We start from the raw sequence: 15,629 nt of genomic DNA, 5'->3' as shown, positions 1-15,629 counted from the left end.
AGAATGCCTTTCCACACTTTGCTTATGAATGGTTTGCCATTGTCGCTAGAGATGGAGCTAGGCACACCATGCCGGCAAAAAACATAGATCATTTTATCGATGATCAATTTGGAGGTAGGCGTACATAATGGGAAAAGCTCCACAAACTTCGTGAACTTGCCCAGCGCCACCAGTATGTATTTGTGGCGCCATGTGGTTGTGGGCAGTGGCCCAATAAGGTCCACACTTAGCTGCTGCATTGGGTGGGTGGCCCATGAACTGTCCATCAGTCCTTTTGGTTTTTGCTGGTGAGGTTTGAAAGCCTGGCACTGCTGGCAGCTGCGGATGTAACGGGAGATATCATAGTGGATACGGAGCCATGTGAACAGGCTCTTCACATGTTTCCAAGTTCTAAAAAAGCCTAAATGCCCACTTAGGGGGTGGTCACGCTCCATTTTCAGTGCCATGTCTCGTAAGTGTTGGAGAAGCCATTACGTTCATCGACCGTGTACATAAGGATACCATTGTTCGAGATTTCGCTGTCATCAGCTAAGTGCTGTACCCTCTTGGACTCTTTAGCACCGCCAGGTAGCAGGCCAGACTTTAAGTATTGCACCAGCTGCAGCAGCAGTGGATTCTTGCGTTATTCCAACTGGAACTTTGCAGTGTCGGTGAGTGGGGACACATCAATCACGTCAACAGGGGCTGCTACTTCAAAACGAATGGTTTGTTGTGGCTCTTGCACTTCAATTGGAAACCAGTCCTCCGCCGAACAAGGCTGAGCAGATTCAGCAGCAGGGATGGGGCACCTGCTTAGTGCATCCGCTGGGATGTTGGCTCGTCCTTTACGATGCTTTATGGTACATTTTAACCCTTGTAATCTCAACACCCAACGTCGCACTCTGCACGATGTCTGCTCAGTTGTAAACATCCAAGCCAATGATGCATGGTCACAATGCACTTCAAATGATGTGAATCCTACATACAGTCGGAATGTATCGACAGCCCACACCACAGCGAGGCACTTCCATTCTTGGACAGTATAGTTCTTTTCAGCAGCGCTGAGGGTCCTGCTTACGAATGACACAGGCCTGAGTTCACCTTCGACTTCCTGCAACAACACTGCCAATATGCCAGTGCCGCTGGCTTCTGTTTCAATCACAAAGGGCCTGTTCAGGTCAGGCAGTACCATAGCTACCTCTTCTGCCAGCAATAGCCTCAGAGTCTTGAATGCTGTCTGTTGCTCGGCACCCCAAACCCAATGGGCTCCTTTCTTGAGGGGAGCTGTCAGGGGTCTGGCTTTGTCAGAAAACCAGGGGATAAACTTTCTGTAGTATCCCACAAGGCTGAAAAAGATTTCGAGCTCCTTGACTGTTTTAGGGCATGGGAACTCTGCAACCGCTTGCATCTTGTCCGCGTCAGGTTGACATTTGCCTGGAGAGATTACATATCCAAAGAACTTTAATGCTTGTTCACAGCATGTAACTTTGCTGGGATTGATTGTCAGACTTGCAGAGCCAATTCTTTGCAGTACCTCATCGATATGTTGTAGGTGGTCCTCAAAAATTTCTGAATAAATGAGCACATCGTCAAGAAATGCCATGCAGTAGTTGTGTTTTATGCCTTCTAACACTTTGTCCATGAGAGACTGAAATGTTGCCGGCCCACCTGCTACCCCAAATGGCATTCGCTTAAATTGAAACTCTCCTCTATGGCACAGGAATGCAGTCTTCGGTACATCTTCAGGAGCAACCGACACTTGACAGAAGCCCTGAGCAAGGTTGAGGCTTGTGAACCACCTAGCACGGCTGAGCTGAGCCAGTACCCAGTCTGTGCAGGGCATGGGATATACTGGCACAGTTGTGATTGCATCTAAGAGTCTGTAGTCGACCGCAAGGCAATATCCTCCAGTTTTCTTCTTTACTAATACAGGGGCACTGGCCCAAGAACTGGAGCAGTGCTCAATGAGGTCTTGGTGCATCAAATCTTGGATACACCCATCAAGAATTTCTCTCTTGGCTGTTAACCAGGTGCAGCTTGCATCTAAATGGTGGATGGCTGCCTGTGTCTATTTTGTGAACCACCAGGGACGTACAACCTGGCAGAGTGGTAAAAATATGGTTATGGTCTGCAAGGATGTTATTAAGTTTCTGCTTCTGCTCCTCCCGAAGGTTCTCTAGACTACACTCGCCACTCTCAGTGGTATTGTGGCATACATCCTGCACATCTGCAAAAAGTGCCTGTAGAGAGCTGGCCACATTTTCATCAAGCTCTTGGCCTTGCTTATCGCATTGCAATGCTGTCTTACAGACTGACAGGGATTGGTGTGCAGCATCCGACGCACATGGCCGCTTCGATGCCTTTTTAAATTTGACGAGTCCATATGGATCAGAGTGCAGTGACCATCCACCAAGGCCCATGTAGAGAGAAATACCTGCCACCTCAAGAAAATTCCACCCAAGGACAACATTATGACACAGCTCTGGCAAAAGAAGAAAACGCTGCTTCCTGGACGTACTTTGTCAACGAATACGACAGCGAACCGATCGTGTAGTTTGTGACCAGCCCTGAGCAAGCCGCAGGGTTTGTGCTTCTTCCCTGAAGGTGGCTCCTGTGCACTTTGTGGTTGCGATGGCACGGCTACCTATTAAGCTCACGCTTGCCCCAGTGTCCATGAGTGCATAAAGGACACTGTTACCAATCAACAGTTCAAGCAGTGGTTCTTTATTTCCGGCTGTTGCGAGAACTTGCAGGGACGTCGCATAGCCGTCGGCCGGAGAAACGGCTATGCTCATCCATTTCCGGAGCAATCTGCTTGTAGGTGTCCCGAGGAATTGCAGTGAAAACAGCGGGGTTGGCTGCGTGGTCTAGCTGTAGCGCATTGACGTGCAGTGTGGCCAAAACCGCTGCACCACCGACACGTGATACTGCGGTTTGGCGGCTCGAATCATGAGTTACCTTGTGTCGCTTGAAACCCGAGGTTCCGAGGTGCTCTCCCAAGTTGTTGCGGTGCTGAAGTCTAGTTGCCCTGTGTTCGGCGCGCGAGCTAACGGCACTGGTGAGAAGATGCACTCCGGGCCTCCAGCGTGACGTGTCGTTGACCGCGGACACTTGGAAGCCGAAACTGCCGCAGGCTGCAGCTGCCACTCTCGTGGGAGGGCCGAGAGGGCTTGGTTGGGCGTTGCAGTGGTGTGCGGAGATGAATAGACGAAGGCTAAATCAGCTGCTGCTTGTGCAATACGTGGTGGTAGTGGTGGCGCGTAGCGCAGGCGATGCCAAGCGTGTTCCATGATAGGGCCGGCCGCCTTCACCATTTCTTGCAGCTTTGCAAAGCTCATGCTGGCTGTTAGGTCTTGGAATGTCGGATGCATTTGTCTCCGCACGCGTTTCACATTTTCGGCATCTGAAACAGGCTCCGCTATACGGTCATAGTATTTGGCAATGACATGAATGAGCTGCTTGAGGTTTTCTGCCAGGTGCCGAGTGCATTGATCTAGCTCTGCTTTTAGTTTAAACTTGGAGTCAAAGGTGGTAAACTCCACCGTAAATTCGCACATGAAGGACTGCCAGTCGGGGGTGCGCACCTGAGAAGTGCCACCATTATTTGACTGACCCCTGCAACTCTGCTGGAAGCAACTGCAAACGACGGTCAGGGGGATCCCCGCAATATCGCAGTACTCTGAGTAATTCTCCAGAAAGTCTTGCGGCGACTGTCGGTCCTGGTAGCCACTGAATTTCGGTAGTGAGATGGGCGCATCTTTGATGTTGAGCACTGGCCCCACGCCGGTTGTCTCGTCGGGCCTAGCCATGCCGGTTGTCTCGTCAGGCCTAACGATGTCGTTGAACGGCATGGTGCACAAAATTAGCTATATCAACCACGAGTCTCTCCCTTTTCATTGTGGTCCCGTAGGTCGAAGCCAACAGTCCTTGGACGATCGAAGAAGGCAGGAGAGGCTGCGCAACTGGTTGGGTGGCACTAGACGATTATTGGTCCTCCATTAAAGGTCTGGTCGGACTAGCCCCCACTTGTCAAATACATTCCTTATTTCAGGAAATCCTTGGCGCACACACACACATGCAGTCTGCGTTCTGTCCCGCCGCACCGCACGCGGCTTGCTCCACTGATTACTTCAATCACTCAGTTTGTTGTCGCGTGCTCCCCGCATCGGACCGCGCACACACGCCTTCCATGTTCTCCCTCCCCGTTACACGCCGTTGCCTACCGACTCATGCCTGCTACTCTACACAGTTGCCAACCGTCTCGTGCCTGCGACTCTCTGCGACTCTACGCCACCTGGCTTCAGCACGGTACCCTCATTAAGTCTACTTTTGCAGCTCTTTTGTAGCACATCTATTTGTACTTGAGACATGAAATTTTGCACAGAGTCTCCCCTATATCTGCATTACTTGAGACTAGTCTTTTTATACAGTCGAAAATTTCGTTGTAGTAGCTGGTCATGCAGTGCTATTTGTGTTCGAACAATCGTGTTGGTTCATTCCAGTGTGCTGCTTCTAAGCCTTTCGTAGGACAGTTCTGTGAACGGCTGGCAAGCACGCGAAACATTCACGCGGCTAGCCAACACCGAGCCGAAGAGGAGCAGCCTACTCTCTTTTGCGCCCGTGTAAACCCGCCATTAGGTGGTGTTGGCAGTGCAACACTCGTGCCATCTCTCATACTAATCTGCTGTAACCCCGCCATTAGGTGGTGTTAGCAGCGGAACACTCGCGCCATCTCTCATACTAATCTGCTGCCACACTGCCTGCCGGCGGTGCTTAGCTAGGCAGAAGAGCCAGATTACAGGAGACACAAGAGCCCTACGGGGAAAACAACATCATTGGATGCGTGAGATCCGAGCATCCCCACAGGATGCTAACATGTGCACCTCAGTGCACATGAATGCACATGCATTCCTTAACATATGCACTGTTGGTGTCCACCTTGTTAGTCTTGCACTGAATTGAAATGAAACAATGCCACAACTACCACTGTTGGGACAAGTTCTGTAAGAACACAGCACCACATCGAATTAGAAGAATAAAAAGAACTTTCATTTTGCAGTGGAAACTTGAAGACACGTACACAAAGTAAGACATGAAGTATGCTGGACGAGCATTAGACATCAATTGAGTATATTGCAGTTTTACAAATATGTGAGCAGGCATGAACATAGTACATGAGCGAGAGGGAAAATGCCCATATTGTCACGTATATCTGGTATAGGAGATATCAATGTCTTACAAAGAATTGGCTACTAAGAAAAACATACACGCACACAGGCACACACTCAGAGAAAAAAATTATTACTATTGCATGTGGGCTAAGCTTTGCTCGTCTGTGAAGCTTCATAAGCATAAAGGTTCCACCTTGTTGGGAAGCCGTGGTAAGAAATGTTCAAGTGCGGTTAAGGACCCGGACAAGTATTTGTGTCATTTATTGTATGTTAACGTTCTTCAGAAGCTTAAAGCTGCAAAGCATTCCTGTTTCTTCAGTGAGGGTTTCCATGAGTGTGAGACACAATAACACTCATGTGCATGTTAAATAAACCAAAATGATCAAAATTATTCTGTAAGGTACTATGGCATCTCTACAGCTGTGTTGTTGCTTTGGAGTATTAAACCTTATTAATCAGTCAGTGAGGCTTGGAATAAAAATAAGTTACAAGTCCAGGATTGAATAATTCATCCATTCATGTGTCTTTCCTTTCTCTTGTTTTTTGCTATGACCCAGGATGGTGGGCTTGTTGTAAAGGACTACCGTTTGGTGCACTGGGAGAAGTGCATACAGTCCTCACCGGGGGATTACGCTTGTGGGCCCAGCGTGGGCAGTCCCCTTATGTGGAGGTTCCTCGAAGGGAATGCCAGGCGAGAGAGGAAGAAGCATTGGGAAGCTGGCTACTTCCTGTTGCGGTGAGTGGTTCATCCTGCATTCAAATGTGGAGCTAGGAACGGTCACCTGCCAAAAATTCTGCTCATTGTCATGTCGAGAGGATGGTAACGCACAGTCTGGATGAGCTTGTCCTCATTGGATGCTGGTGATGTCGTTTGTGTTAAACAGAAGATTGTGTCCAAAATGTGAAGCAGTGACAGCGATAACCAGCACTGTATTCAGGAGCACTGTCCTTTGGAGGCAGTATCTGCAGTGGCAAGTAAACCTGCAGTCTGCATGAGCTTGAACTGTGTGTGAGCAAACTACCATCGAACATGATGGTTGAAGACTGTTCAAGAACCACTGCAAAGGCAAGTATCGGGTGCCTAGTATCTAGCTCAGTCTGCAGGCTGGTGGTTGCTTTTCATTGGGTTTCTCTCGGTGCAATGATGGGCAGTGCAGTGAACTTAACTGTACAAGATGTCACATCATACTCCCAAGTGCTTGCGCTAGTTTTAATGTCTCACCCAGTACAGTACACCATTGGGCGATCCTGTTTCCTGCCTGTATGGACATCTGTAACTTTTGTTTCTCTCTTTCGTGTGCTATGTCCAACATATATTGATGGCTGCTTTCACTTTGGTGCTAGTTCCTGACAGTCTCGCATACAGCAATGATTGGCTCATAGGTAATTGATGCTGTGCTTAGTGCTTAATTAGTTGGAGCATCATATATTTAGAGAGAAAGGTTGTAGGTTTGATATGATTTGATTTGCCTTTTTTTTTTTTGTTGGCACGAACACTTCATAATTACAGAGGAACCACAGCACAACACTGACCTACAACATTGCTTTCAGTGCATTGAGCAGTTGCCTGAAATGTGGGGGACATGTGAACATGTGTCACCCCAATTGAGCAGCATGAGTTGTGATTAATGAGGTCATGAACATTTCATTGTCAATCTGCTGAGACACAGCATTTTATTGCAATGCAGCAGCTTTGTAGCCTTGCATGCTTACACTTGCCAATGCACCTTTACTTGCCCGACTACACTGAGCCACTATTTGAGTGAATATAAGCCAGCTAATTTTATTCAGGAACAACTGGCTGATTACCTTGCATTTTAGTGTGAACGGTTATTCATGGGCTGTTGTTAGTGCTATTTCCTAGTAGATTTTTTTATCAATATGTTTAGTGTTTATGTAAGTTCATCCTAGTTATTATATTCTTTTATTGTAAACGATGTAAAACAATGCCAATGAGGGTAAATAAATCGACAACTCAAAGCACTGGAATGACACTGAATGTGGCAAACCAATTCTGTGGAAGCCCATGAGGGGGAGGAAGGTTTATGGAAGGGAACAGTTGTCATCCACCTGTTTTGTAGCATGAAGCTTGTGGCGATTCAGATGGCCCCAGGTGTTTTTGTGCAGGCATTCACTTGTTCTGTGGTGCCTGCCACGAACTTGTTCACGAACTGGTTCACGGCGATGGCACATTGCAGAGCCGACTGCAGCGCTACAGCGAGTGCCAGGGAGGTCTCTCCGGGACACTCGTCCGCTGGCTCCCTTTGTTAGGGTCTCGGATTTGAGATCGCGTGCGATGCCTTCGCATATAGGGCATGCGTGTACCTTGTGTTCATCCTTTTCCGAATGCTAAGCCGAAGAGCAGTGCCTAGTGCTCACGTGTGGTCCTGCTATAACAAACCGCACTTATCAGAGGTCCAAGGCAACGGAGATTGTCCGATTTCTTGCGAGTGGGCCCATTGGTTATCGCGAGAGCAAGCAGCATAGCCGCGGGGACTTATCCTAGCAGCATGTCACGGGGAAGCATCCTCTCGCAGTGACATGCTAGTGGTGCCCCTTTCTGTATTTCTGCCCTTGGCACAGGAGCCCTTTGATTCCCACGCCAGCCCTGGACCGACCGTTTGTGCATTGTTGGGTGTCGCTGGAGACAATGAACGGTTTCCGCTAACATGCCCCTTTCTGTATTTCTGCCCTTGGCGCAGGAGCCCTTTGATTCCCACGCCAGCCCTGGACCGACCGTTTGTGCATTGTTGGGTGTCGCTGGAGACAATGAACGGTTTCCGCTAACAAAGAGCAATAGTGTGTTATCTTACGTGAGCAGTGCTTGGTGCCCCCTTTAGCAGCCTGAGTGTGTGCATAGCAGTGTGCTAGATTATGTGAGGTGACAGCTGACACGGCCTTGTGGCTCGCTGTGCCTGAGCCCACGGTGGTCGGTACTCCTACGATACACCAGACCCCCACAAGCTACAAAGGAAATCCGTGCGGATTTCTCAGAACGAAAGCTTCACAGTTGAAGAAAAATTCATCCTGGTCTGCGATTTAACCCGGGACCAATGCCTTACAGAGGCAGTCGGTCTACCATCTGAGCTTACCAGGAGGCTAGCAGATTGAGGTGCGAGGTTAAATTGCCAACTTGATGCCAAGGGACACTGAGTATGGCAAACCAGTTCTGTAGCGTTTGTAGCTTATTATAATCTGGGTCTGGGTGGATGAAATTTTTTTCTTTTCATGAACTTTTGTCCACCTTGCGGGCTTCCGCAGAACTGACTTGCCAATTGTTAGTTTCATTTGCAATATTTTAGTTTCAACTTTATATGTTTGAGTTTATATTGTGTCACTAGTGGGCAACTATAGTTTTGTAGGAGTCAAATCTGTGGCATAGTGCTCAGTAGCAGTACACCACAGCCACTGTGCCACCACAGTAGGCATGTGTGATAGAGGAACACTGTGTGTGGGGAGGAGGGGAAGTGGAGCAGAAGATGTAGTTACAGCCACCTTGTGTTGGAAACATGCAGAATGCTTAAGCACCTATTTCTTTTTTTCACTCTCTCTCTGGTTTCTCAAACTGGAGTGCGTCATTTCTTGTGGTGCAGCGAAATATGCAAAATGATACGTTAAATTCTCTATATTATACTCTTTGCACCCCGATACATGCTGCAGTGGTGAGTATTTTCTGAAGACTACTTCTTAAGACCAGCTTTTATCCCTGGAAAACCTTCCTGTTATCATTGGAAAAATAAATCTAAACTTGTATCTGAATGTAAATTTCAGTCATTCCACCACTTACATGCTCATGTGTGGTGATGCTGTAGCCACAAAAGGGTTTCTCAACATTTCACTCCCGAACAGTACCATCAGCCACGTGCTTGCAAAGCGTGGCCACTGTAGGAGGAGCAGAGACTCCATTCGTCCCTCTTTTGTTGCTAGAATAGCCAAGTTATTGGTGTTTTAAATGACACTGCAACTGATGTAACATAAGTGTAGTAGAGTGTTATTTTTTATCACCTCTCTTCTGTTTCTTCACACCTACTTAAAGAAAACATGTCTGTGAAGTAAATGATCTTGAATGGCTTGAGTGTTTCTGAAGTCTGATGGAGGCTGTCGCGCTTTTTCATGTTTTTATATTTTACATATGGACATTCCTGATTTTATATAAGCATGTATGAACCATTCCTTGCAAACAGTGCAATGCTTCAAAAAATTGTCATTATGCATATGTGCAGCTAGGTTCAGTGCATATGTTACTATTGCATTGTAAAACTAATCTAGTTGTTATAGCTATTTTGTATTATGCTGAATAGTATTAGTATAAGTGAGCTTGGCTGTACTATTGTCAAAATAAATCTAATAAATTCTTGTGTGCTTCTTGCTGACATCTTTTTATTTCCTGGTTGTTGCATTGCCACAGACCAATCTTTATATTGTAAATGGTTTTTATGTCCAGTGTACTGGATTTTATTCTTCCAGTTCCATGAAAAGCATTTTAGAAGGGCTCTACTGTATTTGGGTCCGTATTGTATACAGCGACTGCAGCTATGCTACAGCTTGCATGACTTCTCACACATCTTTGGAATGTATAAGCTATGAAAATGCTGAATTTTCTTTCATTTTAGGCATGCTGTTTAGAATTGTAAAGTGTACCTTTTCATGCAACTTCAGAATTTGAACCTCTGAACTGTTATGTTGTGGCTTCAGTGGTTCCAAAAACTTTTGTTAGTTCCTGTAATTGCACTTCTTTCCTAAAACACACTTGGAGATAAATTTTTAGCTCAGCTTCACTGGTCTTTCTAGATGGCTCAACATGCTAGCCATTAGGAAGGATAGCCTACATCACAAATTTGATTGTCTCGATCTTGTTTTCTTGTTGCAGGGCTGGAGTCCTGTACAGGTTCTCAAACCAAGGAGACACTATACCAAGTGCCACTTACCTTGTTAGGTGACAATTGTGCTTTTTCATTTGCTTAGTTCTTTCAGGGGCATTTTGTTTACACTTGAGCATGCAATACACCTTAACATCTTCTCTTCCCCTCTCTTTGTTTTTTCAGTGGGGTCCACTGTGGTTCCTGTCAGGCAGTGTCAAATGTTGGGCGACCACATGCCTTGCAACTGAACCTGGCTCCCTCTGGTGGTGCCTGCCTTCAGCTTGCTGCTTCCAATGAGGCGGAAATGGAGCGCTGGGTTTATGCGCTCACTGAAGCAGGGCAGGCCTCCTTCTGTGGGGTACGTTTTCTGAGATGCAAGCGCAGTCTGCAAGGCTTATTGCAGTGACCACTAAGGAAAGGCAACTTGTCTTTGATAGTGCTCTGGAGTCACATTCGCCCTTCCTGTTTGCAGTTTGTTGTGAGGACACCATGCATTGTGCAAACTTTTAAAAAATTGTGTGCCACTGGCCCAAGGTCATATCACACAGGGCTGCCAATTGAAACTGCTTATGGAAAAGCAGTGACTCCTTTTTGGCCTTAATATAAACATGCTTAGTACATTATCTCTTTTGTGGCTCACTGGTGGGCACATTTGGTTTTACTGCTGCACAACAGTGAACAAAGGTCTTTCCAATATGGTGGAAGCTGCAAAAAATTGTTAGCAGTAATTCTATCGAATTGTACTTACCATGGAGTTCACCTGGTTGTGAAGAAGTTGCATTGCCCATTAAGAGAGAGAAAGAGATAGGATTTTTTTTTTTAATTTGCCATACTGCCAGTCTCAATGAGACCAAAGCAAGTGGGCATGATATTAGACAGTTTTACAAAAGAAACAAACAGCTCATGCTACATGGTACAGAAAAAGAAAAAGTTACTCTAAAGGGACACTAAAAGCAAATATTAAGTGAAACTATAGCAATAGATTGGTGCTCAGAAATCTCTAGGGCATCAATATTATTGCGAACAGAGCCGTAGTAACAGAGAAATTGAGATAAAGCAGAACAAGATTGGAGACTCCCCCAGGAAGTTTCAGTACTTGCCCGATGATGAAGGCACTCCTCATTTAAGTTCTGTTGCTAGTGCCCAACTACTTATCATAAAAACATCATTGTAGTGCATTACAAGACGAAAAAAAAAAAAATGCTACTTGTCCAGTTCTATTTCATTTTTAGAAAAAAGAATTTATTGACATTACCCTTGACAACGACTCGGGTGATCGAAAGGTTTCATTTTTGCTCGACTCTGCGCTACCGATGCTTTCACGTTTCAGTAGTTTATTTATCGCATAGTACTGCGCTGGTTTAGCTGGCTCGCGAAACTCGCACAAACTACGAGTAGCGGAGAATCCACTTTCATGTGATGTCACGGGATACCCGAATGGTCTATGCTACTTGACCAAAAGCAACTGCAGTGGCCAATCCACTGGTCTGCCTTGGCTCGGATTCTCCATGCCCACGCATTCGCATTTTGTCAAAAAAAGAAGTTGGTCTGTTGGCCGTCGTTTTACTCACTGACAGCAGCAATGGGCGGTGTTCGCGGTGATGACGTATGCAACGTCACCACTCCCCAGTTGGATGGCGGGAGATTTGAATTGCGATAAAGGTACTCAAACCCTTCAGATGAAATTTTCTCATAAACGAAGTCTTTTCTTAGAACAAAACACGTGTTGTCAGGTTTCTGGAGTGGTACATGAACAGACCACATAACTTAGTACGTATTTGCCTTTAGTGTCCCTTTAAGTACTTAAAACTCGCCAATGATGATATAAAATCGAATATTTTTTGTTAAGTTTGACATTACTTAATAACAAATACAGTATTTCTAGCATTTACTATATAAACGCATGTAAGGGCCTCACTTTCTTTTTCAAGATACGAGGGCCAATTCTTTGGGTGTGGCCTACACTCGATGTGTAAAAAATCTTTCTTTCTTTTCATGTAAGAACAATGTACCAGTTAGTGAACGAAGAGTGTTATAGGGCTGCTAGTAAGTCTGTGAAGATCTGTAGCACCAACTTCATCTGCTATAGCAGAATGTCGAACCGAAATTTTCGGTTCGAAAATTTCACATATATTCCAGTTCACACTTTCACATATATTCACACTTTCACATATATTCCAGTTCGTCTCAGGAGCAAAAATACAATAGTTTGAGGCAGTTTGAACTGGTTCATATGGGATCATAACAGTTTGAAATTAAGAGGGTACTGACATGATATTTTCAACCTCTAAACCTTAGAAAAAATAGTGACAAGCACCTGCGCACTGTAAATAATTTATGATACTGTCAAAGCCCGATAGAACGAAGTTGTACTTGCAGCAAAAAACTTATTTAAATAGTGAGTTTCGTTAATTCGAGGTTGTAAAGTTTCAGTGGTTAAATCTTTTCACGAATTCCCAGAAAATTCTTGATAGATGTATCTTATCAGTAAGCACTTATAAGCAAATCGAAAGCAGGTTGGGCCATAATAGCGAGGTTATGAGCATGAGTGTGAGTGGTGCGAATTGCCCCAAGAGCAATGCATCGGCATTGCTCATGGCATCCGAGATTTGTGCGTGTTGCATTGCGTGGCAGTGTAAGATATGGATGCCATGGCTTACTGCGCTTAGCGCCTGCAGCCATCATCAGATGAGATCTACAAATTAAAAACAGAAGCTTTAAAGAATGTGGATATTTGTCCTGAAAGAAAGAAAAATGTTGCAGTATTGCCAGAAAGGTGAAGCATTGATGGCCATAGCAAAGAGACAGTTACACGAAGTATGGGTTGTAGTTTTATCGCTGTCGCGCATGCTTAGGCAAACATGAACAGATCTCACTTGATGACTAAGAACAGTTGCTGTGGCAACATGAGCAAATGCTTTGCACCGTGTCTCGGAAACTTAAGATTGCGCGACCACCTACACTAGATGCGCAGTAACAATGCACATCAAGGCACTAACTATTTCGGCACGACCTTTGCACTTGCAGCAGATTACCTCCGAGATACGGCACGTGGCCTGCTCAGGGACAGCCATGTGCAGCGACAGCACGGGTAGAGAAGGAAACATATGCACTAGGGGGAGAGGGCAGCTAGGCGCTCATCTTCTGCTATCACCCCCACCCCCCTTGCTTTGAAGGAATCATAAGCTCTCGAGCGCTCCGAGCTGCCGCGCACTGCCTTGCAGCCTCCACAAGTTGTTTGCCGTGACAAATGGTGCAGTGGTGTTCTCTGCTACTGCACCTTGTATGGGTTGACCATGATAGCGACAGTGACATATGCACTCCGAGATATTTGTATGATGATGTACGGCTAACCGGAAATGACTTGATCCTATAGGTGTAATGTGCTGTGCTGATTTTGCAGGTGAAAGACATCATTTTACACTTAGTAAGGTTTAATGGCATGAGTTATTTATCACACCGAGTTGCAATTAATCGTAGGTCATGTTGAAGTGTAGTGCTGTCATCTGGATTACGGATGGGAGAGTATAAAGCGCAATCATCGGCAAAAAGTCTTAACTTGGTTAGTATGTTAGTGGGCAAGTCATTTATGTATATTAGGAAGAGAAGCGGGGAGAGACAGGCACCGTGGGGTACGCATGACGTTAGGTCAGAGAGAGGCGAGTCGTAGTTATTAGCGGTTGTGAACTGCTTCCGTTCTTAAAAAAAATTTTCTAGCCAGGAAATTATGTTGGGAGAGATTCCAAGGTTGCATAGTTTAGAGAGTAATTGGTTATGATGGACACGGTCGAATGCTTTAGAAAAATCTAAAAATATGACGTAAATTTGAAGGTTTTAGTCCATCTAATGTAGTATATTGTGTGTGAATTCTGCCAGTTGAGTTTCACACGACAACTGTTTCCGGAAACCATGTTGGTGATGAAAGAAAAAAATTGATGGATTCTAGATAGGTCATTAGGTTTGAAGCTATGATGGTGTTCAAGCATTTTCGATGGGATGCTGGTTAAGGATATAGGACGGTAGTTTGCTGGGATTGTGCGATTACCTGTTTTAAAACTGGGATAAACTGAGCTTTCTTCCAATCATCAGGGATGTTTCCTGTTTGTAATGATTGCGTGGAGATCAAATCTGGCTTGAGACTGATATGGTACCTTTTAGTAATTTGCTGTTGATATTGTCACAGCCGGCTGAGGATGAAAATATAAGTTCGCTAATCAGTTTAACTGTTCCTTCTGGGCAGATTTCCATTCCTGGCATTGCTGTAGAGGCAGAATAGGGCAATGTTTCTGTATCAGTGGTCAAAGTCATTTCCGGATCCCTTTAAATCGAAACCATGTCACGAAATTAGTTTAAATCTCGAGGAAAAAAAAACCACGCACGCACGCACGCGCACGCGCACGCACACACACACACACACACACACACACACACACACACACACACACACACACACACACACACACACACACACGCACACGCACACGCACACGCACACACACACACACACACACACAGCTTTCAATGGAACTATGATCAACAAACGAAGATACGACATTACATTGTGAATGTCATTAAATTGAGGTCCGTTATATCGAGGTTTTACTGTATTAGCTTTTCTGCTGGCAGTTTCAGTTTTGTTTCTAGTGTTTTGTCAAGTCATGGCATAGTATGTGGTCACGTTCTAACACTCGCTCCAGTTTGCTCATTCGTCTGATATGCTGCTACATTGATCCTCATAACAAGTAACTGCATACAAGGTGACTGAGTGAGCCAAAGCAAGTGTAAAACAACTCAATGTCCTGCTCCCACGTGACCGCATACTGCACAGTGACATCATAACACAGTATCCTCCTGGGAAATGAGACCGAAACTGGCTGCAGAAAAGCTTTTATATTGTTACGGGGAGAAAATACTGTATATGTATTTACAATAAATACAGTTACAAGGTTGTAGCTCAGTAGCCAGGGTAACACCATCTACCGATCCTCGAGACACTTCAACCTCCTCTTCACCTCCCAACAACCTTTTGTTCACAGCGGCACGAACTCGTACGTGATAATATATTTAATTATTTATGGCGCAGTGAGGCTTTTCACTATTTTTTCTAGGGCTTAGACGTCTAGGTCCTCCATATAAAGTAAAAAGAAAAAAGAAATGGATAGTTGAAGAAATCATCAGTGCGCCTTTGAGTAGAAGGAAAATTTTAGCACCTCAGCTTCACCTGCAAATTTATTTGCACAAGAAAGTTTATTTCAACTCTTATGTGACATATATCTGGGGCCTTTAATATTACGCATGAAATTAATACATTGTGAGCGCAGGTGTACTGTGGTTTTGTTTTCAAAGGCCACAGTGCCCAATATGCTGAAAACACATTTAACTACATTTTTTCACCTGTAAGCTGCTGTACATATGTGGGCACTTCGCCCTTTGAGGTCGTTTGTGTAACAGGCCTGTGCCAACCTTGCAGGGATGTCTTGTTCTGCACAGCCTGCAGCTGAACTCATGATGCACCCATGCAAGTTCTGTTCAAAGGGCGGAACGCTAGACACCATCATGGCTTTATTTTTATTTTTGTCTAAGTGTTTAAATTAATGTGCCTATCACATAATGAGCT

At 45.3% G+C, this 15,629-nt stretch overlaps 1 protein-coding gene across 3 annotated transcripts in view; it reads left to right on the top strand.

Annotated features, from left to right (window-relative positions):
- Positions 1–15,629, top strand: part of LOC126520918 (pleckstrin homology domain-containing family M member 2-like) — an 87,464-nt gene that overhangs the window by 52,999 nt on the left and 18,836 nt on the right. For 2 of the 3 annotated variants that reach the window (XM_050169743.3, XM_055065632.2), the window contains 3 exons: positions 5,708–5,886; positions 10,021–10,086; positions 10,196–10,370. In XM_050169743.3, the coding sequence (XP_050025700.1) occupies positions 5,708–5,886; positions 10,021–10,086; positions 10,196–10,370 (420 nt within the window). The remainder of the gene's footprint in view (positions 1–5,707; positions 5,887–10,020; positions 10,087–10,195; positions 10,371–15,629) is intronic. The other variant, XR_008610227.2, reaches the window with a different exon arrangement.

Source organism: Dermacentor andersoni, chromosome 3 (assembly GCF_023375885.2).
Source record: "Dermacentor andersoni chromosome 3, qqDerAnde1_hic_scaffold, whole genome shotgun sequence".
Taxonomy (NCBI): Eukaryota; Metazoa; Arthropoda; class Arachnida; order Ixodida; family Ixodidae; genus Dermacentor; species Dermacentor andersoni.
This window is presented reverse-complemented; position numbering and strand designations above follow the sequence as displayed.